Source organism: Equus przewalskii, chromosome 15 (assembly GCF_037783145.1).
Source record: "Equus przewalskii isolate Varuska chromosome 15, EquPr2, whole genome shotgun sequence".
NCBI lineage: Eukaryota > Metazoa > Chordata > Mammalia > Perissodactyla > Equidae > Equus > Equus przewalskii.
In genome coordinates this window covers 76,634,982-76,658,059 of record NC_091845.1, presented here as the reverse complement: position 1 = coordinate 76,658,059, position 23,078 = coordinate 76,634,982, and the positions used below count along the sequence as shown (strand labels likewise).

Sequence of the window (23,078 nt, the reverse complement as noted above, 5' to 3'; positions counted from 1 at the left end):
CTTTACGGCTCAGAGGCAGACCTCAGACCACGGGGTTAAAGTTATGGGAAGCAAGTTCAGGCTCGATAATTAGGAAGAGCATTCTAACAATGTTGGCTGCTTAACATTGAAATAGATGGCACGGTGAAGAAATGAGCTCCCCATCAATCAGTGACTTGCCCAAACCTCGAATGCCAGTTCGGCAGGGGTCAGAATGCCACCCAGGGGGCCTGACTGTGAAGAGTGTGCCCTTTATGCCACCCAGAGGCCTGGCAGGCTGCCCCGCACAAAACACCACAAAATTCTGATCCTGGGTTAGGCCCGAGCTCACAGAGACATAGAGACTTGCTGACTGTTTCATATCTTAGTTTCATGATAATGAGCAAACAACAAGCCACGACATCAGGCATTCGTTTTATTAGCTCTTAGGAGATTCCTGCTGAAATAGCTCAGAGGTCCCGGAACATCGTCTACAACCTCATTGAAGAGTGTGGTGAGAAAAATACATATACATCTGTGTGTGTGCATATATTTTTGTCTTGTGGTGTGTCTCTGAGGTTGCTGCCTGCACTGTGGGGGCTCAGAAGTGCTTCTGGAGGGCAGACTGGATATTCTTCAGCAGGCCCCACTTAGCTCGGTTCTTCCCACGCCCATCTGGTGTTACCACCTGCAAGCAGAAGCAGAGAGCCCTGGCACCAGCCACAAGGGAGACCGCAGCTCCCAGGAGCCTGGCCCTTGCTGTGTGCCAGACACTACATACATCATCTCATCGACTCTCACGACAACCACCTGAGGCAGCTGCCATCAGCCCCATTTTATAGATGAAGAAACTAAGGCTCAGAAGGACCACGTGGCTTTTCTAAAGTCCCACAGGTAATATGTGGTGGGATCAGGATTTTACAGACCAGGTTCCCCTTCCTTTAAGGCACCTCGTGTGACTGAGTGCTGACCCCACAGGGGCTTCTCCATAGAAGAGCTCGCCTGTCCTCCCCCAGCTCTGGAAATTGCTTCTGTCACAGCTATTGTCATTTGTAAATTTCAGTGGCTGTGTTTGCCTTTCTTACCAGACTGAGCACCTTGACCTGGGGGGTGGGGGAAATGACAGTCTTTCATCTCTATAATCCCAACACTGGTTATGGTAAAGAGAAGGTTCTTAAAAAAGTGGATGAAGGGTGAATAGAACCATGATTTGTAAATCTGTCTTTGATGCTTCATACTGTCTTTGATCACAGTGAATTGTCAGTGCCCTAGAAAAGGCAGATTGCACTGGACAGAAGGACCCTCCTCGAAATCTCACCAACTCAGCTTAGACGTGGGTCTCCAGTCCTCACTTTGAAGGTAATGTGTGTCTCCATTTCTCTGGTCTGGCAGCATTCCCATTCCTTCCTGATACACATTTACTGAGGAGGCATTTAGGGAGTGAGGCTGAGAGCCAGGGATGAGAGCCAGCCCACAGGATCAACTGGGGCTGTCTAGATAAATCAGACTCACAGGGCAGCTGCGGTAGGGGGCGGTTTGGGTGGCAAAGAGCAATGTTTGTACAAAGTACAAAGTCTCTATAATCAAAGCTTTCAACTTTTAATATTTGTATTCAAAAGGAAAGGGCAAAAAAATTAGACACTTATTACCATTATGCTCTCTGGTTTTACAGAATTTATTTTCAGCTTTGGAGAAACCAAGGCTTCATGCAAGGTAAAGACCATATTATATACATGGCATTAGGTCATCCATTTCTGGGTAAAAATGGAGATAATACATAACCGTGATAAAGGTAATATAAATAGTGTGAGCTGTACGCAGAGCCATCAGGAGGCAATGAGGGAGGAAGAATAGTGTTGTGATGGGTAGGGAATTGACTCATAAAAAATAGGGGGTTTGAGCTCTGCCTTAAAGCGTAGTCAGGGTCTCCAGAGATAAAGACTATGCATGACAAGTGAACGGGGCAGTGGGGCTGGAGGTGTGTCTATGAACAAGGAAAGCAGATGAAACAGGATGAAAGAAACAGAGAACAGAACTTAAGATACTAAAGAAACTGAAATGATAGTTGACATCCCCTTCTCCACCCAAAATGCTCATTATGGTTTTCCAAATGAATTCTACCAAAGTTTTAAGAAAGAGTTGTTCTACAAAATATGAAGAAAGCAAAAGTGTCCTAGCTCATTTTATCAAGCTAGTAAAATATTGATTGCAGAACCAGATAAAAACAATATAAGCAAAACATTATAGGTCCAGTTCACTTATGATCATAGACGCAATAAGCCAAAACAAGATATGAGCTAACTAAAATCAAGTGTATTAAAAAATAATAAATCATGATCACATAGGGTTTATTCCATGAATGTACGTAGAGTTTAGTATCAGAAAATCAATATAACTCATTTCATTAATGCCTAAAGGAGAAAAAGCATGTGATTATCTCAAACGATACAAAAAAATTCATAAAGTTGCACAAGCTCAGAAATTTAGAAGTAGAAGAAAATTTTCCTGATTTAATAAGGATTATACATGACGACAACTAGATAAAAAATCATCATGGTTCAATGGAGAAACGTTAAGATCAAGAATAAGACATTATCAACTATCACAGCTACCATTTTCTGCATGACCAATGGCCCTGGCCAAAGCTATAGGGAGAGAAAAAGAAATGCATGTTCAAGGACTGTAAGGGAAGAGAAAAAACTACCATTTTTTATAGACAATAGGATCATATGCATGAAAAAACAAGCAGAATCAATCAACAGCTAGACTCTCAGAATAATAAGAGAGTTTATCAAGATTGTTGGAACCAAGATTAACCTACAAACACCAACAGATTTATTGTAAGCCAGCAATACATTAGAAAATATAATCAAATATAAAATAACATTCATAATATCAACAAAGTCCATAAACTATCTGGTTTAACCAGGAACATACAGTAGCTGAATGGGAAGAACTTAGAAGCCGTGGTAACGTCCATGGGGGACGATTTGAATTAATGCTCAGATATATTACAAAAATATCACTTGTCTCCAAATTAATGTAGAGATTCAATACCTACCTAGTCATGTTCTATCGGGATTGTTTTTTAGGAATTTACTCCAAAATTTATATGAAGGCACGCATTTCTGTGATCAGCTAAATAAACCTTAAAAAAGAAGAAGCAGACTCACCTTAGCAGTTAAACAAGACACAGAGCAAAGCTGAGGTTAAACAGCAATTAAACTGCTGTGGTACTGACAGAAGAACAGACAAATAGACCAAGGGGACACGATAGAGAGCTCGGGACGCATCCCTAAATACATGGCGATTTACTATAAGGTCAGAGTGGTGCCTTTAGTGTAACTAATGGAGAAGACATTGCTTTGTAGATGATGCTGGGCAAACAGCTGTCTCGATGGCCGAAAAAGCGCCCCTCTCCCTAGCACCACATCCAAGGGTGGGCCCCAGATGGATTAAAGACCCCAATTCGAAAGGCGACACTTTAAAGTCAATAAAAGAACATGTGGAAGATTATCTTTGTGATCTAAGCCATGGAAAGACTCTTTAAACAAAACTTCAAAAGGTCAAGCCATAAGGGAAAGTGATGACTTTGATGACATCAAAATTGAAGATTTCTGCAGTTTCATGAAGTACACTGTGAACACAGTTAACAGAGAAATGTCAGCATGGGGAAGATATTAGCAATGTCTAAAACCATTATCTAGGATATATAAGAACATCCTGCAAATCACCTAGAAAAAGAAAAATGCAGTAGAAAAATGGGCAAAGGGTTTTTATCAGGCTATTTACAGAAGAGGAAATCCTGAAAACTAACGAGCACATGAAATGACATTTAAAACAATAAAGAGGAAGCACTTTGCTCCTATTGGGGTGGCAGAAGAACGGAAGGCTGGATCACACCAAATGTAGGCGGGCTTAGGAAACTGGGGTCCTTATTGGCTCCTTATGGGAGTGCGCATGCCTGCAGTCAAATCAAGTACGCACGCACTCCGTGCCCTACAACTCTCTCGTGCTATACACTGAATTGTGGGCTGAATTGTGCCCTCCCCAAATTCCCAGGTTGAAGTCCTACCGCAGGACTTCAGAATGTGACTGTATTTGGAGACAGGGCCTTTAAAGAGGTGATTAATTTAAAACGAGGTCACTGGGGGTGCCCAAATCCGATCTGACTGGTGTCCCTATAAGAAGAGGAACTTTGGGCGTGCAGAGAAGTGCCAGAGGCACACTCACACAGAGAAAAGGCTGTGTGGGGACACAGGGAGAAGGCAGACGTCTGAAAGCCAAGGAGAGAGCCCTCAGAAGAAACCAGACCTGCCAGCACCTTGATCTTGAATTTCTGGCTTCCAGAACTGTGAGAGAATTCATATCTGTTTTTGAAGCAGCCCAGTCTGTGGCATTTTGATAGGCAGCCCCAGAAAACTAACACAATGTCCCGGAGAAATTCTCCCATCCCATCCCGCCCACCAAGTTCACGAATGAGGCAGGTCATGGCAGCGTTATGGGGGGTGACCTGGGCGTCCGTCCCGGCTGAGCGGAGAGGTAAGATGTGGGGAACAAATGCGCGTTGTGAAGGATGCACAGCATCAGAAATAAGGGGCTGATTGTGCAGAACAACACAGATGGGTCATAAAAACACAGTGTTCAGGGAAAAGAGACGAGAAACAAAGTGAGCCACGTAACACAGTCCTGTTTGTGTAAGTTAACAACACATTTAACACCATATACATCATGCAAGAGGACATCAAAGCAACAAGATACACACAAAACATAGAATGGATGTCTAGGGAGGCATGGTCACAAAAAGGAATAAATACATGAACTAGAAAAGGGCCTTGCAGAGACCAGCGTTGATAATGGACCATGAACTGAGGTGGATGGTTAATCCAACCTTCCGTCTATTGGGTTAAAATAGTAGGTCCAGTGTGAGCCTATATTAAACTCCTTCCAGCGTTCAAGCCTGTCTGCAGGGCGAGTAGGAAGGGCCCAATAGGGTTCTATTTACGTGAAGGATCAAGGAGCTCTTTAGAAACGAATAAATGCTAAGGAGACAGACAATGGGAGCCATACTGATTTCATTTCAGGGCAGGGAGCCACTGTGAGTGTGTGAGTGGGTGCAGGGTAGGTCTAGGGTAGTTATTCTGAGTGAGGGGCCGTGCTGGCCCCTCAGATTGTCCTCCAACCCCAGCCCGTGAAGATGCAGGTCTCAGCCAAGGCAGAGGGTCTGCAGTAAGCACAGAGGAAAAACCAGAAGGGGGATTTCAGGAACCCAAGGTCAGATGCCCGGGGAGACCAGGCAGCCCCGCTCTGTGGCTGGAGGTCCACAGAGCCACAGGGAGGAAGCTGCCCTGCAGAGGCTCAGGGGGGCTGGCAGGACCACTTCCTGAGCCCTGAGCATATGAGGCACAGCAGAGGGGGCGGCAAGGGGGAAGGGAAACGAACCCCAGTGCAAATGGAGAAGGAATTTGAGAGGATGTGTGCGGGGAGGGGTCGGCACATTTTCTGAAGAGCTACAGGGAGAGACTCAGAACAGTAGCAGTCTGTGACTATTGTGGGGCCTGAAATTTTGCCTCCAAAGCTGATGTAATCTGGGTTTACAGATGTGGTAGGCAGAATAATGGCCCCCCAAGATGTCCATGTCCCAATCCCGGCAACCTGTGAATATGTTACGTTACATGGCAGAGGGCAATCAAGGTTGCTAGTCAGTTGGCTTTAAGATAAGGAGGTTATCCTGAATCACGGGGCGGGCCCAAAGCAATCACGAGTGCTTCCGAGTGGCAGAGGGAGGCAGAAGAGAAGCAGAGAGACGGCAGTGTGAGAAGGGCTCCGCCTCATGGTGCCGACTCTGAGAATGGAGGAAGGGGCCGTGAGCCAAGGAACATGGGCGGCTGCCAGAAACGGGAAAAGACGAGGACGTGAATTCTTCCCTGGAGCTTCCAGAAGGAGCACAGCCCTGCCGACATCTTGACTTTTCCCAGTGACACCCATTTTGGATTTCTGTCCTCCAGAATTGTAAGATAACAAGTAAATGTGTATCGTTTAAGCCACTGATTTGTTATAGCGGCAACAGGAAACCAGGGCACAGACAGAAGGTTCGATTCGTCACGGGAAGACCTCCTGGAGGTCAGCTGAGATTTGAAGTCAGGGGGAGACAGTTAAAGTAAGGAGGCCATTTGCGGAACTGGGGATGGTGGTCAGCAGGTGCACTGAGGACCAGAGGAAGAGCAGGAGGAGAAACTGAGGCCAAAGGGCACTTGACTTGCCTAAAAATACATTTCTCCACCCCGTCAAAAACATGAGTTAGGCTCTTGGATTTTAGAGGCTCTCAGCTGGGGACATGGGCCAGGAGGGGTGAGTAAGAGGGTGCCTGTCTTCATGGAGCTTGCAGTGGAGCTGGGGCTTGGACCCACGTACGCCAGCCCAAGCCTGACGCTCTTTCCAATGCAGGGTCTTGCCTCTCAAATGAATGCAAGTCGGGCCCTCACTGCTTTTGGCCTTGAGGACGTTCTCCCCAGGTGAGGTGCCAGGATCCCAGGGGGGAGCCCACCCTGCCCAGACTTGGCTGCTGCTGACTATGGTGCAGGGGGAGGAAGGGCTCCCCCTCAGACGAGACCTAGGTTCCCACTCAATTCCTCCTTCGAGTTACATGAGGTCAGGCACTTTCGCTCTCTGAGCCACAGTTTCTGTATCTGTAAAATGGAGGCAGTAAATGCCCGTCTTCTGAGTGGTCGGGGTGATCAGTGATAATGAATATGCGGTGTCTGATACAGAGCTGGCCTCCAATAAATGGGACCTTTAAGAAGCCTTAAAGTTAATTTTCATGCTTCATGTATTGTACTCTAAATAAAACCCCTTAAAAAAAATCAACAAGCCACAGACTGTGAAAATCAAATATAAAAGGTGTTATTTCACTTCCTTTACAAAAGTACATTTGATGGAAATATTGCATTTTGGATAAGAAATGATTCTGCTGCTTCATTACAGCATTTTAAATGAAACCTTTCAGGAAAACCAGCATAGAACTGATGCCAAAGGAAAAATATTTCGATTTTATAGGAGAGAGCTGAAGTCATTACTTTTATGAAGCTTTATAAATGTCATTCAAACACAGCATCTTACTTTCATTTGCTATTGAAGCCTTTACTTATGCAAATCATGACAAATGTTAAGGAAATCGGTGTTTCCCCTGGAATGCTAATATCATCGCAAAGGAAAAATCTATATTGCAGCTCTGTGAGTCAGATAAAAATGAAGCTTCCAGAAAACCTCATTAATTAGTGCTCTGCTCATTTAGAAATTGTGTTAAAAAGCAAAGAAACTGGAATGAGTTTCCTTCCCATAGAGGAAGTGCAAATTAACCGCATAAACACAATTTCAGGGGGAATGTTATTTCTTGACTGCTTGTATAAAGCACTTAGCTTTCAGGCATCTTAGGGTACTTTGTAATTATTAACTTTATTTATCAGTTTATTTCTTCACTCTTTAATTTAGACATTCATTCATGTCTTCATTTGCTTGGTCACGTTTTCACTCATGTATTCATTCAATAACCATTAAGAGCCTGTGATGTGCACAGTGCTGTGGTGAGGATAGTGGGAGAAAGAAAGATGGATTGGACATGAATTTTGTTCTCAAGGAGTTCAGAGTTTAAAAGGGATGACAAAACATTTACCCAAGAAAAGCCAACACATGTCAGTCTCTCCACCCCGTCCCTGTCCCTAGCATCTAAAAATGACAGAAGATATATTTTTTAAAAAATTAGGGAGCTGGCCTGGTGGCATAATGGTTAAGTTGGCGTGTTCCGCTTTGGTGGCCAGAGGTTCGCAGGTTTGGATCCTGGGTGTGGACCTACGCACCGCTCATCAAGCCATGCTGTGGTGGTGTCCCACGTACAAAATAGAGGAAGATTGGCACAGACATCAGCCCAGCAACAATCTTCCTCAAGCAAAAAGAGGAAGATTGGCAACAGATATTAGCTCAGGGTCAATCTTCCGCACCAAAAAAAATTAGTAACAGTACTTAGTGACGTTCATGGGCAAAACATTTTTGAGGAATTTCTAAAAAATGAGAATGCAGATGGAATTAGATTGAAGGAAAAATCCATAGTCAAAGAGACATTCTGCAAAACGTGGTAGCAGCTGTGGGTGTGCTCTGGAGAGAAGGGTGTCAACAAGAATTGGGCTCTGGGGTTACCGACAGCATAACTGGCTGGGGTCTGGAGTTTCTCATCCCACTCCCTTCCGTGTGTGTCTGACCTCTGTGGGAGGGGGAGGGAGTGCATGTGGGTGCTGGGCTCCAGAAGCAGAGCGTCACCCCTGGAGCTGGCAATCAGGATGTAGTAGAGAGCTCCCACCCCTAGCAGACTTGCTCTGCTGTGCTGACCAACAGCATAATCCCTCCCACCCTACCTCCTGCTTCCCTTTATCACTGGAGGGAGCAAGCAATCAGATTCTCTTCTGCAAACATTTGGCCAGAGATACAGGGAATGTACCTAGTCAGATTGTGTTGGTCACACGGAGGTTGGACCATGACAATCCAAAATCACACGCAAGCTGAGTTTAGGGGAGGAGAAACTTCGAACTGAAAATGGTACAGATTCAGAGAGAAACAGAGATGGAAGGGTGAGAGTGGGGGCAGGAGAGATTGAGAGAGAGAGAGAGATTCAGAGAAACTGACGACTTCTGAGTTCCCGTGGGTACCAGATGCATGTCCTGGCTGGAAGTGGTCTCAGGAGACCCCCCACTCTCTGCCCATAAATTTCCATTTTCAAAAGCTGAAATGGATGGATTTATTCTCTTTACTTCTAAAGAATCCTGATTAAGACATGATCCACTCTGATTGCAAAGAATACCACCACGGTTGTACAGTGAGATAGCTCTGGGCAGTCTTGGTATTTTCCTCCCCTTTCTCCCTTGAATAGCAATAAAATTATACTCATGAATGTATGTCCCCCAGAGATATAAGAAGAATCAGCCTTGCATCACAAGGAAGATAAGAATAATCTTGTCCCTTCTTTTTTGGAGTCCATCCTGACCTGCTCAGTAGCTATTCCTTGACTTTCAGATAAACAACAGATAAAATTTTTTAAAGATAAGTATGTCCTAAATATTGCATGGGACATTCTTATACTAAAAAGTTATTCGTTGTTTGCCTGAAACTCAAATGTAACCGGGCATCCTGTATTCGCATTTGTTAAACCCAGCACCCTATCCTTGCTTTGACTCACCACGGGGTCAACGCGTAACCTTTTTGTCCTTCTCACACCACACTTATTTGTTAACTAGACCCGAGCTCCTCGAAGGCAAGGATTATGTCTTATTTTCCCCTGAATCTCTACACCCTGACACAGTGCCTGGCACCGATATCTTTTGAATCAAACTGAACTAAAGGTGCTCAGGCCTCGTTTGCAGGCGGTGGAGGCCAGAAGCTGTCTCTGGCTCTGAGTTAACATGTTTTCTGGGATTGGGGGTGGGTGGGTCACACGGTGGATTCTGTGATGTCGTGAGCATCCTAAGAGACCTGCATCCAGAGCTTCTCAAGAACATCATCTGAGAAATAACATGCACAGTACCTTGCAGATGTCGCTCCACTGCCCAGGACCGTTGTCGTTGATGGCTCGAACTTTAAACAGATACTCGGTGTTGGGGGTCAGGTTGTGCAGCTCCAGGTTCTGCTGCGTTATGTCTTGAATTTGTCCACAGAGCTCTGTCCGCACGTTGTTGGGAGGGGAAGTAATGAGTTCGTAGAATTCCATCTCAAAAGAGTCCACGTCTTCTGTTGGGCATGTCCAATAAACCTACGAAGAAATGAACATGGGGCTGGTACACACCATTCAGCTTCCTTTCCCCTGAAGATGTGTGTTGTTGACGATCTGTGGGGTGAGTTTAAGCCGACCTCAACCCCTCCACCTGCTGAAGACTTTGAATTAGACCTTGTGCAACAGTCTTGAAAGGCTTCATGATGAGGCCTGACACAATGCTTCTAATGCATTTGAAGAACAGAACAATGCTCCTCTGGGTTCTGTTACTGTCACTCGTCACGGAGGTACCCACTGTCCTCCGGACACCACTAGCCAAAGTAGCTACCGTTCACTGAACACCTGTCAGGCATGGGGTTCTGTGACAGACGTTACCTAACTCATTTAGTCCTCACAACTCCCGGAAGGGAGATTTTATTATGTCGTTTTACAGTTGAGGCTCAGAAAAGTTACATTTAGCAAATTCCAGTGGAATCACAGAAAGCTAGAAGATGAAAAGTGTATCTATTCCAACCCTTTATTTTATACACAAGAAGTAGAGTCCCAGGGAGGTGCAATGACTTATCCAAGTAATGGAGAATATATGTTCACACTCAAAGCAAAAATACCAACTCTTGGAAAGAGATATATTAACAAGTGCTAATTAGCAGATTGTGCCTGGCATATAAATATTCTATAATAATTGTATTTTTTAACAGATATTGCATGCTCTATTTAAATTTTTAAATATTTATAATTACTCTTATAAGTATATAATTTTTTTAATTTTTATGAATTTATATAATTAATTTATAATTTTTGTGTATTTATACTTAAAACTTTCATTAAATTTGTGTGCCTATTAATAACAATTAACTTATTTTTCCTGATTATCAAAACAAACATATTCATTGTAAAACACTTGGAAAATATAGAAAAAGTATAAGGGAAGGAAAAAACATTACCTATAATCCCGCAGTTCAGTTAATAACTTATTATTATTTCTTTCCAATTTTGGAATATACATAAACACACAAATACATATAATTTAGATTAAATAGTTTTTATTCTTTCTTTCACTGATTATATTTTATAGATTTTCCCATTTCATTAAAAATTCAGTAAAGCATCATTTTAATAACTGCCCCATAAATGATTTAATCCTTCTATAGTTGAACATTTAGGTTGTTTCTAATTTTATACTCAAATAATGGTGCAATGAAAACCCTATGGGCGTGAATCTCCATCTGAATCTTTAACCGTTTCCTTGGAAGGGATTTATAGAAAGAAAATTGAGCTTTTATTTAAAAACTGTAGGATTTTTAAGACAAGTATTGACAAGTTATAAGACTAACTTTAGCATTATTTTCTATGCCAAAAGCCTGCAGGGGGCTGTTAGCCAACCACCATTTGAGAGAGATGTCAACACAGATTTGTTGCATCCTCTTCTGCATTACTGAGCACTGGGATTCTTGTATGAATTCCATTCCACGGCCCTAAAATAGGGATCTATGATATTCTTACATCGGATACCACTGTCTGGCAGTAGGTTTAGCTGTCTTCTCTTGACAGCCAATGACTTGTCTAGGTTTTGCTGCGCTGACCCCTTTCTTGAGCTCCTGCAGGGATGACTAACACGTGGCATGGGGTGACTGTTCCCCAAGCCCAAGTACAGAGAAGCCGTCACCAGAGCATCCTCCCCCTCCAGATCAAGCTGCTGCCAACCTCCCAAGAGGTCTGAGTTGCATGGAGCTGAGACCCAATGCCATCCCTGAGCTCAGCTCACGCACGCTGCAGGCTTTCCTGCTCTAGGATCATCTGGAAACGTAGGTTCAGCTGTGGGCGTCTCTCATGTGGAGGGCAGAGACACTTTGCCGTGTTGATAGCCCACGGGAGGGAGGTTCTACCCTGCAGTGTAAGGTCATCCTTGGCGTCAGTTATAGACTCTGAAACATAGACTGTGATGTCTCAGGAGAATGGAAAATAAAGCTTGGTCAGTATCTGGCTTTCATTTTCTTGTTTTTAGACCCTCGACACTAAAGTGTGGTCTACACACTGGCAACACGTGGAAGTCTGTTAGAAATGCAGAATCTCATGCCCCACTGAGACCCACGGAAACAGAATCTGCATTTTAACAAGATCCCCAGGTGCATGTTAATGTCTGAGAGCTGCTAGTTTAGACTTCAAGGGTGCTAAAAGTTTTGGGGAGTGTTCTCAGATTATGGGGCAAAAGATAGGCTCCGCCCTGTGGCAGCAGGCCATAGGCTGGTCTGAGGAACCCCAAGAGGAGGCAAGATGAGCTCTAACAGAATATCTAGTTGCAAGTTAATCTTTCCCTTCCCTAAACTTCAGTAAAATGTTCTGTGAACAGTTTAATTTAGGTTCAGCTGGATAAGGGAAAGGTCTTGTATCCATGTTCGGCCAAGAGAGTGGAGGAGAAGTCATGTCTCCTGAAGCCAGGTGATGGCAGGTGTAGAGGTCTGTGAGAGACCCACACCCCACAGCTCCCAAAGAGGCTGAATCCCAGGGTAAGAACTGGAATTCCACTGGGGATTATTCTTCCACTCTTTCCAAATCATGGAGAGACTGGATATTTTCCTTAGGAAAGGTAGCAGTTTAGAGAAATCACAGCTGATAGATAACGGAGCCTGCATTTCTAATTCCAATTTCTGGGCTCTCTCTACTACTACAGGCTTCTCTTTGGGAAATAGCACACTCTCTGAGCAGTCTCTTGGAATTACTTTGTTTCCCAAATTGAGTTCTCTTTCAATAGAGAAGCTGCCTTTGAAGTGCGATTGGGGCTTTCGGATGTATTTCTGACTGAGACTTAAATGCATTGCTTGCTTTAAGCCAATCTTGGGTTACTTAAGATTTCGGAAACTTATTCCTTTTGCATGGGCTGACCACAAAGAGTCCCGAGGAGCAGATCTGACTGACTGGACCCTCGAGGTCAAAGAGGTAACTGCAATCTTTCCTGCTACCCACTTCCATTCGGTACCCCACACCCTCCCGCCTTCCCTGCGGGGCCCAGAGCCTTTCTGACCTTGGCAGCTCTTGGATACACCAGAGTCTGGTAGATCACGATCGGGCCTGGGGTCTTCACAGAGCCATCGTTGCACGAGTACCAGTTGTGGAAGCTGCTGCTGTTCTGCACAGGCTGGTTTTCCACCCCGGCGCTCCAGTAGGTGTAGAGGCCGTCGGTGGGCTTGGCAGGTGCTGCCGACTGGGCTCTCCCATAGACCTCCAAACCCGTCTTGGCTTTCTCACCGCTGGTGGTGTTGATGGACAGCAAGGAGGTGCTTCGCTGGTATATCTGCTGGTTGCCAAAGCTGTGGGTGCTAAAAGTGACCTTCCTGGCAATCATCATTTCCGAGTGGGTGGGGTAGGGGGAGGGCAGGGAGTCCCCTGAGGAGCAGACCTTCTTGGGTCCCGTGGGGAACAGCTCGTGGATCGCACTGGAGAGCTCAGCGAAGTCCAAGGGCATGCCGTGCACGGAGTGTAGGCGGAGCTGCGGGTCGGGCCTGTAGGTGCTCTGGATGCCGTCCTCGATCTGGTCCACCAGGATCTTGGCGGACTGCAGGAACGCCACCTGGCCCGTCTCCTTCAGCGCCTCCTTGGAGTAGGCGATCAGGCCGTCCATCTCGTTCACTTTCATGGTCGTGACGTACACGTATTTTTCGATCTCCTTCTGCCTGGAGACTTCCAGGTTCTCTATCTGCTCCATGATGGATTTCTCTTTCTCCTGCAGGATGCTGCGCAGCTTGAGAAATCCGTTTCTGATCTCTTTTCGCTTTACCTCCTTGTCGGCTTTGAAGCTGCTTTTTAAAATGTTGAATTCCATCAGGTCGTTATCGATTTCGTATCGGACTGCAAAACAAGCAAGTTAGTTACTTTAGTTAAATTTTTCGTCTCCCCAGATGTCAAAGCCAGTAGCAAAGTGGAGCAAATGACCTCGGACTCCGGGGACGTGGGTGGAGCGGAAGGGAGGCCCGTGCGACGGGACTGAAACGCTAGAGGAGGTGACGAAACGCACTCGGCTTCCCCCAATATACCCCTTTTCCTCCTCGTCTAATGCCCCCTCAGTTCTGACAGCCATCCTCCCCTGGCACCCTCCTGCCTTGTGACAGTCATCCCCGTGGCCTCGGGTCTGAGGTTGCAAGTTCACAGCCACCCTTGATACGAGTTTTCACCAGACATCACTTGTCAGCAAGGTGGACTCAAGAAGAGGCGACCTCACAAAGCAACTGGTTCTCCCATTGTGAAAGCTGAGCTTTGCAGGGGGAGGAGAAAGAGCTAAATTTCTGATGACTACTACCTGCCTCATTCACCAAAAACCCAGGCCTAGACAACAGTGAGAAATCAGCGGTTTCTGTTCACCGAGGTCGTCCTCCACATGCTCCTTTCCTCTGCCGGGGGACTTCGACTCTCTTGGGGTCAGCTGGCCTCCGTCTCTTTCCTTTCCCTCACTTCCTTTCAAGAAAGGGTCTGCTGTTACTCTTCAAGGAGAACCCAGTTCATCCTGCAGCCTCTCACAGGGTATTTGGATTTTAAGTTCATTCAGTCATTCAACAAACGTTTCCTGGACACCTGGTACATGTCATATGCCTCTCTAGGCACTAGCGAGACAGTGCCTAGAGTATGAATGTGAGAGGGCGCTGATGCTCATGGCACTCATCGACCCCATGATACTGCAGTGCAGAGGAGGCTACGGTAGGGGGCACATGGCACATTGCTATCGGAGCACCTGTAAATCTCTGGCTTTACAGAGATTTAGGCATTAGGCAGTGATTTGAAGACTTGTCAGCCTTCTGTGGCCTATTCCAGCGGTAAGGGTCTCCCGTGAAAGGCCAGCTCTGCAGTGTAGTACTGGGCGGTAATCCTCCCCAAAGTTTACTCAGGCGTCGGGGGACCAAGCCCTTTTTGCACTTGGCTCTTAGCACAGTCCTGGGGCCGCAGGAAGCTGGACCTCCGTGGGTGGTGGCCATTGCAACAGTGATGTGCATTTGAGTCAGAGAAGCCCCAGAGCTCTGTCAGACCGAGACATGCCCACGCCGGCTCGGGTACCACTATGACCAGGGTTCGCAGAGGTGCTCAAGGGCATTTGCTGTGTGAAGGCCATCCTCTCCTGTTTTCTAACATCTTTGGGGGGAAGATCATCAGTGTCACTCCCTGGCCTACTTTCTGAAGCCCCCATTTCCTCTGCCCACCTCCCCCCTCGCACTAGCCCAGAGGGATGAGGCGGCGATGCAGATGGGGCTGAATGAGAAACTATCAGGTGTGGTTGCAGTGGGGCTGAGCGGTGCTCCTGGCCCTCCTGTGGCGTATGGCCACTGAAATTCCACTGTATGCATTCACTTCTTTGACTATTCAACAGTTACTCACTGTCGAAGACACTTGGATAGGAAATTCCTTGCATTATTAGGGATTGGTTAAGTTTATGTAGAGCAAGTGCAGAGAGGCAGGATAAAAATTTCTTAGATGGGAGAAAAGAGGCAGCACCAGGAGAAGAGAAAAGAAGGAGGAGGCCAGAAGCACCTCCAACCCCTACAATATGACAGCTTTGCAAGAGCTGGTCTTAGAGCAAAGTCAAATCAAGTTCTCTTTCAGGCAACGCACTAAAACTAGTTACTATTTAGTAACCATTGATTATGGACCATATCCATATATTATCATACATTATACATATTATGGATTATATCCATATATTATCACACATTACACATATCTTCCTATGAGGAAGATACTGTTCCCATTTATAGATGAGGAAACTAAGGCTCAGAGAGGTTAAGTGACTGTCCAGTGTCACACAGCAAGTAGACGGGAGAAACCAGGGCCTGTCCCTAACTCTATTCGTCTAACTCCGAAGTCCACGTTATTAATTGTTCCAGCTGTGGTTCTCAGCCCTCTGTGGGCACCAGGATCACCTGGGGAACTTGAAAAACCTTTCTTGGCCTCCCCTGCTGAGTGAATTGGCCTGAGCTGGGATCCAGGAGTCCCCGCGAGGCAGTTTGTGGCTAGGTTTGGAATCTCATCCAGGGAATCTTGTGGGGATCTTGTCAAACATGCAGATTCCGATGTGATTGGTCTGGGGTGGACCCCAAGGTTCTGCATGTCTAGCAAGCCCCCAGGTGGTGCCTGTGCTGCTGGTCCATGGGCCCCGCTCTGAGCAGCAAGGAGCTAAAATTGCGTGCTCGCTTTCATCCAGTGGTCCTCAACCCCGGCAGCACGTTAGAATTACACAGGAGCTCATGACAACTCCCTGGGCTCGGCCAGCACCTCTGCGAGGACGGGACACGGGCATCAGCGGCCACTGACGCTCCTCAGTGGTTCCAGGGCATGGCCTGGGTTGACACCACAGCTGTAAGCAATCAACCCAAACTGGATCTTCTCTCCAGGGCCTAGAGTTTCTCTAAGCATGTCCTTAGAGTATCCGCCCTTGAATGACCTGGACATCTGTTTGAAATGCAGATTTATGGCACCTCCCCAGGAACTGAATTGAGTCCTTAGGCCCAAATTTGAGCCATGGTTAAAACACGTTTTTTGTTTGTGTTGGTTCCTTTAGCAAGATGGACGGGCTTAATTCTTACCCGTATCTGAATGGCTACGTCCTGAAGGGGGCCCTGACTCCTTCCCAGCCTCTGGGCTCTCTGGAGATTGTAGTGGTGTCCCCTCACTCCGAATCAAACTTTGTTTTCTGAAGTTCAGGTGCCCTGGACTCTGAGAAGACTCTCCCAGGTCTCTCTGGGGCCCCAGAGGTGGAGCTGGGCTCAGGCAGTGAGTCCTACCGTAAGAGAACCCTCCAGGAACCAGTGGGGCTGCCCACGTGCGCAGCGACGTGGCTCCTGTAGCGTTTCATCCCTGGAGGCCTGCCTAGCGGAGTTCCCCAACTGAAGAAACGTCAGTTCACACTGTGTCTAGGGGCGGGGCAATGGAGAAATCGAGATGTTCCTGACGTTCATGGAGGTGAGAGGCCCTGGGGGACGGAACTCGTCCACCTCTGACCCACCTCCATGTCCACTGGGGGCTCTCTGTGCGGCTCAGGGCAAAGCTGCCTCGTTCTCATGTTCAGGCACGTTTATTCAGCGAACACCGAAATATCTGGCAAGGGCCGGGGCTGGGCTGACCTGGCACACTCTGGTCTCTGGACTGGAGACCACGCCTTCGGGAAAGAGGCCACAGGGTGGGAGGGTGGTGGTCACTGTTGTTTCTCATTCTCTCTATCTGCAGACCTTGGTCACTTTTGGGCACAGAGCAGGTTGTCAGATGAATGTTGTGGACTTAGGGGCACTGGAGTCAGGCAGACGGGGGCTGCCATTTACTAACTGCCACAGGGCAATTGCTTCTTAGAACCCCAATTGTCTTATCCATGGAGGGAATTTCAATGCCTGCACTGCAGGATTATTGAGGAGGTTAGACATAACTCTTCCACAAGGCCTATGTACAGGAGGGCTCTAACCAGGGAGCCATTCCCGAGGGCAGAGAGCTTACAAGGATGCCCGAGCTCCTCGTGTGTAGTCAGGTGGATGCACGCCCAGAGGTAACGGGGCTCTCTGCTGAACCCCGTAAGAGACTGCTGCACTGGGTTCCATCGTGGAAACTGGGGGCAGTCCTCTTATAGAAACTGTAACTATACTATCTGTGGCCAATAGAAATTAGCTGTGAGCAGGCCTGCAGAGGAGAAACAAGCTGTTGACCAGAACGTTATTGGCTATTTCCGAGTTCTCTTGTCATTATGTGTTTTCTACCAGTTCATTTACTTTGTTGTTTACACGTTTTGGGGAAAAAAAAAATCTGTACGAAAAAATTTAAAATCGAGATAATTCTCAATATTGTCTTAATTCTTTCCCCCTGCAAACTGGGAAAATACTGAAGAAATCCAACTTTAGCGACAAAACACCTTAGAAAGGCTCACAGAACAAGATACTATAGGATCAAACTCATTTTCCAAAGGGGAAAATGAGGACCAAGATCATGAAGCTTATAATCAAGATGGTAGAATCTGTACGCACTGATCATGTGCCAGATAATCTTATGCAAGCTTTGCGTGGAGTAACTCATTTAATCCTCACAACCACCCAGTGAGGGAGTGACTACTATTATCCCCATTTTATAGACGAGAAAGCCCAGGCACAGGGAGGTCAAGTGGCCGGTGGGAGCTGTCAGGTGTGGACAGCAGGCCAGTGCCTCGCAGCCTGGTTTGTGGTTTCCCGGTACTTCCACTGCTCCACCGGGTGGAGCTAAGGCTCTCATTAAACCCACAGCCCAGCCGTCTCCCCATCACTTCCTGAACTAGGAGCTATTCTGGAGGGGAGAGAAGGGGCCCAGGACCTGCTTTGAACTTGGCGATGGCGCTGAAGAGCGCGGCGGACCTCTCGGAGCAGGCGTCGATGAGGCTGATGGTGTCGTGGCCGTTGTGGAAGGCGGTCTTGCAGAAGGTGCAGAGCAGCTCGTTGTCGCTGCGGCAGTACTCGATGATGCGGCTGGACGGGTGGTGGATGCAGATCTTCTCGTCCTGGTCCTCCGTGCTGGTGTCCACGAAGACGTGGTCCTGCATGGCCACGTCCGAGTGGAAGGTCTTGAGGCAGTCGTTGCACAGGTTGAGGCGGCAGGTGAGGCAGCGCTTGTAGGCGATGCGCCGGCTGCGGCAGACCTGGCAGAGGATGGGCCCGGTGGAGCGGTCGAAGCGCCACTTGAGGTAGCCGTGCTGCTGCATGTAGCGCTTGGTGAGGCGCCCGCGCAGGTAGTTCTCGGGCAGCTGCATCTTGTGGCTGTAGGGCATGCAGTGCGAGCGGTCGCACACGGGGCAGATGAGGATGAAGAAGTTCTCGGTGACCTCGGCGTGCTTCTGCAGCTGCCGCAGGCACTTCTCGCACAGGCTGTGGTGGCAGGGCAGCATGAAGGAGTGCAGGCGCAGCCGGCCGCACATGGGGCACGAGAGGTGGTCCACCAGGTTACTGTTGGCGGGCGTCGTCTTCACCTCGTCGAGCTGGGAATCGCTGGTCCCCACGCGCAAGGCGGTCTTGGAGCTGAAAGGAGATGCAAACACAGTGCTTCAGGAGGAGGCTCCAGAGCTCCCTTTGTTTCTCCGCCTCTGAAAGAACCGGGGGTCGCTGACAGGCAGCCCAGTACGATGGTGAGGAGCTGGGCTCCATGCCAGGGTTCTGGGTTCTACACCTGCCTCCACCATCTTTTAGCTGGGTGACCTCAGGAAAGTTAATCAACCTCTCTCTGCCTGTTTCCTCAATATTAAATTAGTACTCACTTTATAGGTTCTTGAGAGGATTAAAATGGAATTTAATACCTGCAAAGCCTTAGAGCAGTCCCTGGAACACAGTGATATACAACTGTTGTTTTTATTTTTGAGCCAGAGAAAAGCAGCCAAGACTGGCCTGACGCTATCAGCCGGGCCCTGGTGTTCTGGCCGTCAACAATATCACAGAAGACCAGCATCAGATAAGGCCATCCCAGGACTGTGATGGAGCAAGGCAGAAACAAGACCACTTCATCGTATGTGAACTCAGACAAAAGCAAGGACATTGTCCAGACCACAAAATGACCAGACCTCCCCTCGGCTGGTTAATGAGAGTGCCTGCTGCTTTTTCACTCTGGTCTTCCCACCTTTCAGGTAAGATTTATTAAAAGACCCAATAGGAGATTCACCCTCAGTCCTCACCTAACAGGAGCCTAAATCCTATAATAGCTTATTGATGTCTTCTTACCCAGACACCTCTCCCCTGTTGCAATGAGTTGATCAATCCACTTTCCTCCAGCTACAGGTGTGTTCTTGGTGGGTTTTGCTTAGAGGGCATTGACATCATTATTATTGTCGTACATAGGATGGAACACAGAAGAGGACGGTGAAGTGTCCTTCCCAGGACACCAGGAGGCAGTCCCAGAGCCAAGCCTAGAACCTGTGTGTTCTGACCTCCTGACCAATAGGTCAGAGTTAGGGGTCTGGGCTCGAGGGGCAGACTGTACATGAGGGAATCCATCACTTTGGAGCTGACCTCTGCGATGAGTTTCTTAACCTCTCTCATCCTCGGTTTCCTCATCTGTAAATCAGAGCTCACAATACTGCTACCTTCATGAGAATTTTACAAAGTCTGCATGAGATAATCCATAGTGAGTGCTTAACTCCTGACCCATAGTAAGCCTTCAACAAACATGGCCCTGGAATTGCTCCCCTCTGCTGCTAGCCAGCTCCTGTCCACACTGGAGGAAGGCAATGGTCAGGTCCATGAAAAGTGTGTGCTTCTACTGTTTGTATGTGCATGTGGATTCTTTATTTGTCTAATGTCCATGCCCGATTTCATATATTTAACTGTAAGAACTATGGATGAAGTAAAAGCATACTTTCAAACTTCAAGTGCATGTTCTAAGAAGCTGCGATCAGGGCCAAAGCAGCTTGTGAAAAGAAATGAGTTCAGTGCGGGGGTGGAGGTGTAAACAGATACACAATTTGGACTGTTCCTATCTCTTCACCTCTGTTCACGTTAGTGATGTTTGGGAGTTGATCTTGACGTTGTGGCTGTGTTCTCTTCTGCTGTTCCTTCTTGCAGTCCAATATGCCCCTGTCTCCTTCCCCATTCCCTTGGCCAGGGACCCATGTCTCAGAGCCCAGACAGTTAAAGGTGCTTCCCAGGCATGTTGGAATGGAGTGGCTTCGTAGTGACAGAGAGTGCAATTTGTGAAGACTCAGACACCTGGAAAGCTCCTCCCTTAGGGACTTGGATGCTGGGCTCCAGGTCTGCCAGCCTCAATGTTCTCAGCCCTGTTCCCTCCCTGCTTCCTCAGCCTCCAACTGGGCCCTGAAGGGGTCACCTGGAGGGGCATGTCAGTTGTACACAGGGTAGCTGGATGGACTTCTCTAGTTTGATAAGCAGGGACTCTGAGAATCAGGTGTCATATAAGGGGAGGGAGCAAGAGAAATCAGAAGGAGGGAGGGAGGGATGTGTTGGGGGAAGAGAAAGAGAGAGAAGGCAAGGCTAAGAGACACCCGGGGAGATGGGGTGGAGGTGAAAAGGGAAGTGAGACGAAGAGATGAGTAAAGGCGGAGAGGGATGGATGAGACAAAAGTGAGGCAGGAGGAGCAAGATGCTGAGCAGGAAGTAGTGATGAGGAACAGGAAAGGCAGTGGTTCAGAAGAGAGGCCACATGAAGATCAGACTCAGTGCACCGGAGCCAACCTCTTGACACGTGCAGTAGCATCTCTGACCATCCTCTGAAAGCCTCAGGCTTGGACCTGGGCATCCAGTGGCCATGGTTCCTTCCAGAACAGTCACCAAGCCTGGCAGCCTTGCCTGCCTGCTGAGATCTCCAGCGTCCTCTTCACAGCCCTCCCTCTCCCAAATTCAGTCCTGTTCTTCTTGCTCCTGGGTTGTCACCATATCACCCAGCAAGTCTCCCAGGTTCCCTTCTTGTCCCTTCCTGGCAATTCTGCACTTTAGAATCACCTGGGAGGGGACCTTTACAATTCTGATGCCCAAGTGGTACCCCAGACCAATAAAATCAGAATGGCTGGGGGTGGGGGCCAGGCATGAGTATTTTTTAAAGATCCCCAGGTGATTGCAATGCAAAGCGGAGTTTGGGAGCTACTGGCTTAAGCCATCTTCCCAAAGAACCAATGTCATCCCTCCCCTGTTGAAATGGGCTCAGTGACTCTCTGTTGCTGATGTGCAGAAAATGGGGCAGTTGAGAGGAGAGAGGAGTGTGGACACTACTTTCTGCACCTCACAGCTCCTGGGCCCGCATCCAGGACCCCTGTGTTCTCTATTCATGCAAGCACCGCGAGAGGTCCCCGAGCAGAGGGTGACATCTATTAAGCATCTACTAAGTGTGAACTGCAAGATGGACCATACTCTTCCCCTGAATGCACTGAACCTTTACTCTCAGTATGGCTTTTCCAGCCTTAAAAGGCTTCACACCTGCTCTCATTTTTCTGCCTTTCTAAATCGTGTCATCTTCCAGTGCTCAGCTTTGATCTTTCCTCCTCTAGGGAGCCTGCCTGCTACTCCCAGATCCCCCTCACGCGTGGCATAGAAAGCCTGGCTTGGTTGGAGCAGGAGGAGGATGTGCACTGCCTGGCACAGAGGGTGAATGCCCCAGATGAGTAATTGAGACCCTCGGTGCCGTGACTTCTGCATAGGAACGAAGAGAAGGCTGACAGGAGTTCACGGCTGTCTGGGGGACTTATACAGGCCATAGGGGTCAAAAATGGCCTGTGGAAGTTATGACTTTTCCAATAAGTGTTGCAGATATGAAGATTTCAGAGGAGGAAGACGGAGAGCTATATTTATATTTTTATGTCACGTGACAGATTACACAGCACATCCATTAATCCTCAGACCCATCCAATCGTGATGGGTATTGTTCTCTCCATTTTGTAGCACGGCATTTTAAAGTGAGGAGCAGAGACTCTGGGGTTCAAATCCTGACTGTGTCTTACTAGCTGTGTGATCCTGGGCGTCCTATCCTCTCAAAGGCTCCGTTTCCTCATCGGTACAGTGGGCGTGGGCTGAGGGTCAGATGGGCCCCTGCCTGCAGTGTCTGGCATAAGCACTGAGCATTAGCTATGACTGCTTTGTACAGATGAGGTTCGGGAGGGCACAATGCTCGTTTGCACAGCTGGGGGAGCTTGGATTTGGAGCTCAGGTCTATCTGTGGTCAGTAGCTATTTAGGACACGCTTAATTGCTACAAAATTTTTGACCTCCTTTTTTCAGACAGAGAAATGGACTTGAGGCACCACCACTGGCCTGCCCCGTGGAGCCCACAGCTGGCAGTGTGGCCCACATCGGGCGCCCGGCACTTACGAGATGCGGATGCTCTTGAGGCGGCCCTTGCGGAACGTGATGGTGGCATTGCGGCAGCAGCGGCTCTCGTAGTAGTAGCACTTGAGGTTGCTGTTGGCCGTGCAGCAGCACTTGCAGTTGGGGTCGTTGGCCCAGGAGCAGCAGCACCAGTGGCAGTTGGGATTCTCGGAGCAGGTGCAGTGGCAGCACTGGCAGTTCCGCTCATCCTTGTAAGGGCAGGGAAAGCAGGTGCAATTCCGCTCCGAGGTGAAGAGGAACTTGCAGCATAGACAGGAGCATAATCGAGGACAACATCTCTGCCATGTACAACATGGAGAGCAAACACACATGGCAGTCTCCATGGTGCTTACATGATGGCCACCATCCTCTGGGGACAGAATCTTGCCGGTGGTTCTCCTGTGGGGAAGTTCCTCTTCCCCCTGGTGAGGCCGTCGGCTTGGAGGTTGCAAGAGGTTGGCTGTTATGAGGCCTTCACAGGCTGTGTTCCTACTGGGAAGCTCAAGGGCTGGCATTTACATATATCAGCTTCAAGCCATTTGCTTATGTCACAATCCCTGTCTGCCTCCCATATCG

At 47.9% G+C, this 23,078-nt stretch overlaps 1 protein-coding gene across 1 annotated transcript; it reads right to left on the bottom strand.

Moving 5' to 3' along the window:
* Positions 1 to 381: 381 nt before the first annotated feature.
* TRIM42 (tripartite motif containing 42) lies at positions 382 to 23,046 on the bottom strand. The gene is made up of 5 exons (XM_070577570.1): positions 22,506 to 23,046; positions 18,023 to 18,720; positions 12,738 to 13,561; positions 9,530 to 9,754; positions 382 to 646 (listed from the first exon to the last, which is right to left on the bottom strand). The coding sequence occupies exons 1-5, from the start codon at positions 23,015 to 23,017 to the stop codon at positions 560 to 562; spliced, it is 2,346 nt and encodes a 781-aa protein (XP_070433671.1). The 5' UTR covers positions 23,018 to 23,046; the 3' UTR covers positions 382 to 559.
* Between the last annotated feature and the right edge of the window lie 32 nt (positions 23,047 to 23,078).

Bases quoted from the DNA above. Each gene is read 5' to 3' on its own strand.
- TRIM42 (XM_070577570.1), bottom strand. From the start codon at position 23,017: ATGCCAGCCCTTGAGCTTCCCAGTAGGAACACAGCCTGTGAAGGCCTC. The intron at 13,562-18,022 runs GTCCTGGGCCCC...CTTGTTTTGCAG, and splicing joins CATCGCCAAGTTCAAAGCAG to TCCGATACGAAATCGATAAC. The intron at 647-9,529 runs GTACTGTGCATG...TTCTGCTTGCAG, and splicing joins AGTGGAGCGACATCTGCAAG to GTGGTAACACCAGATGGGCG.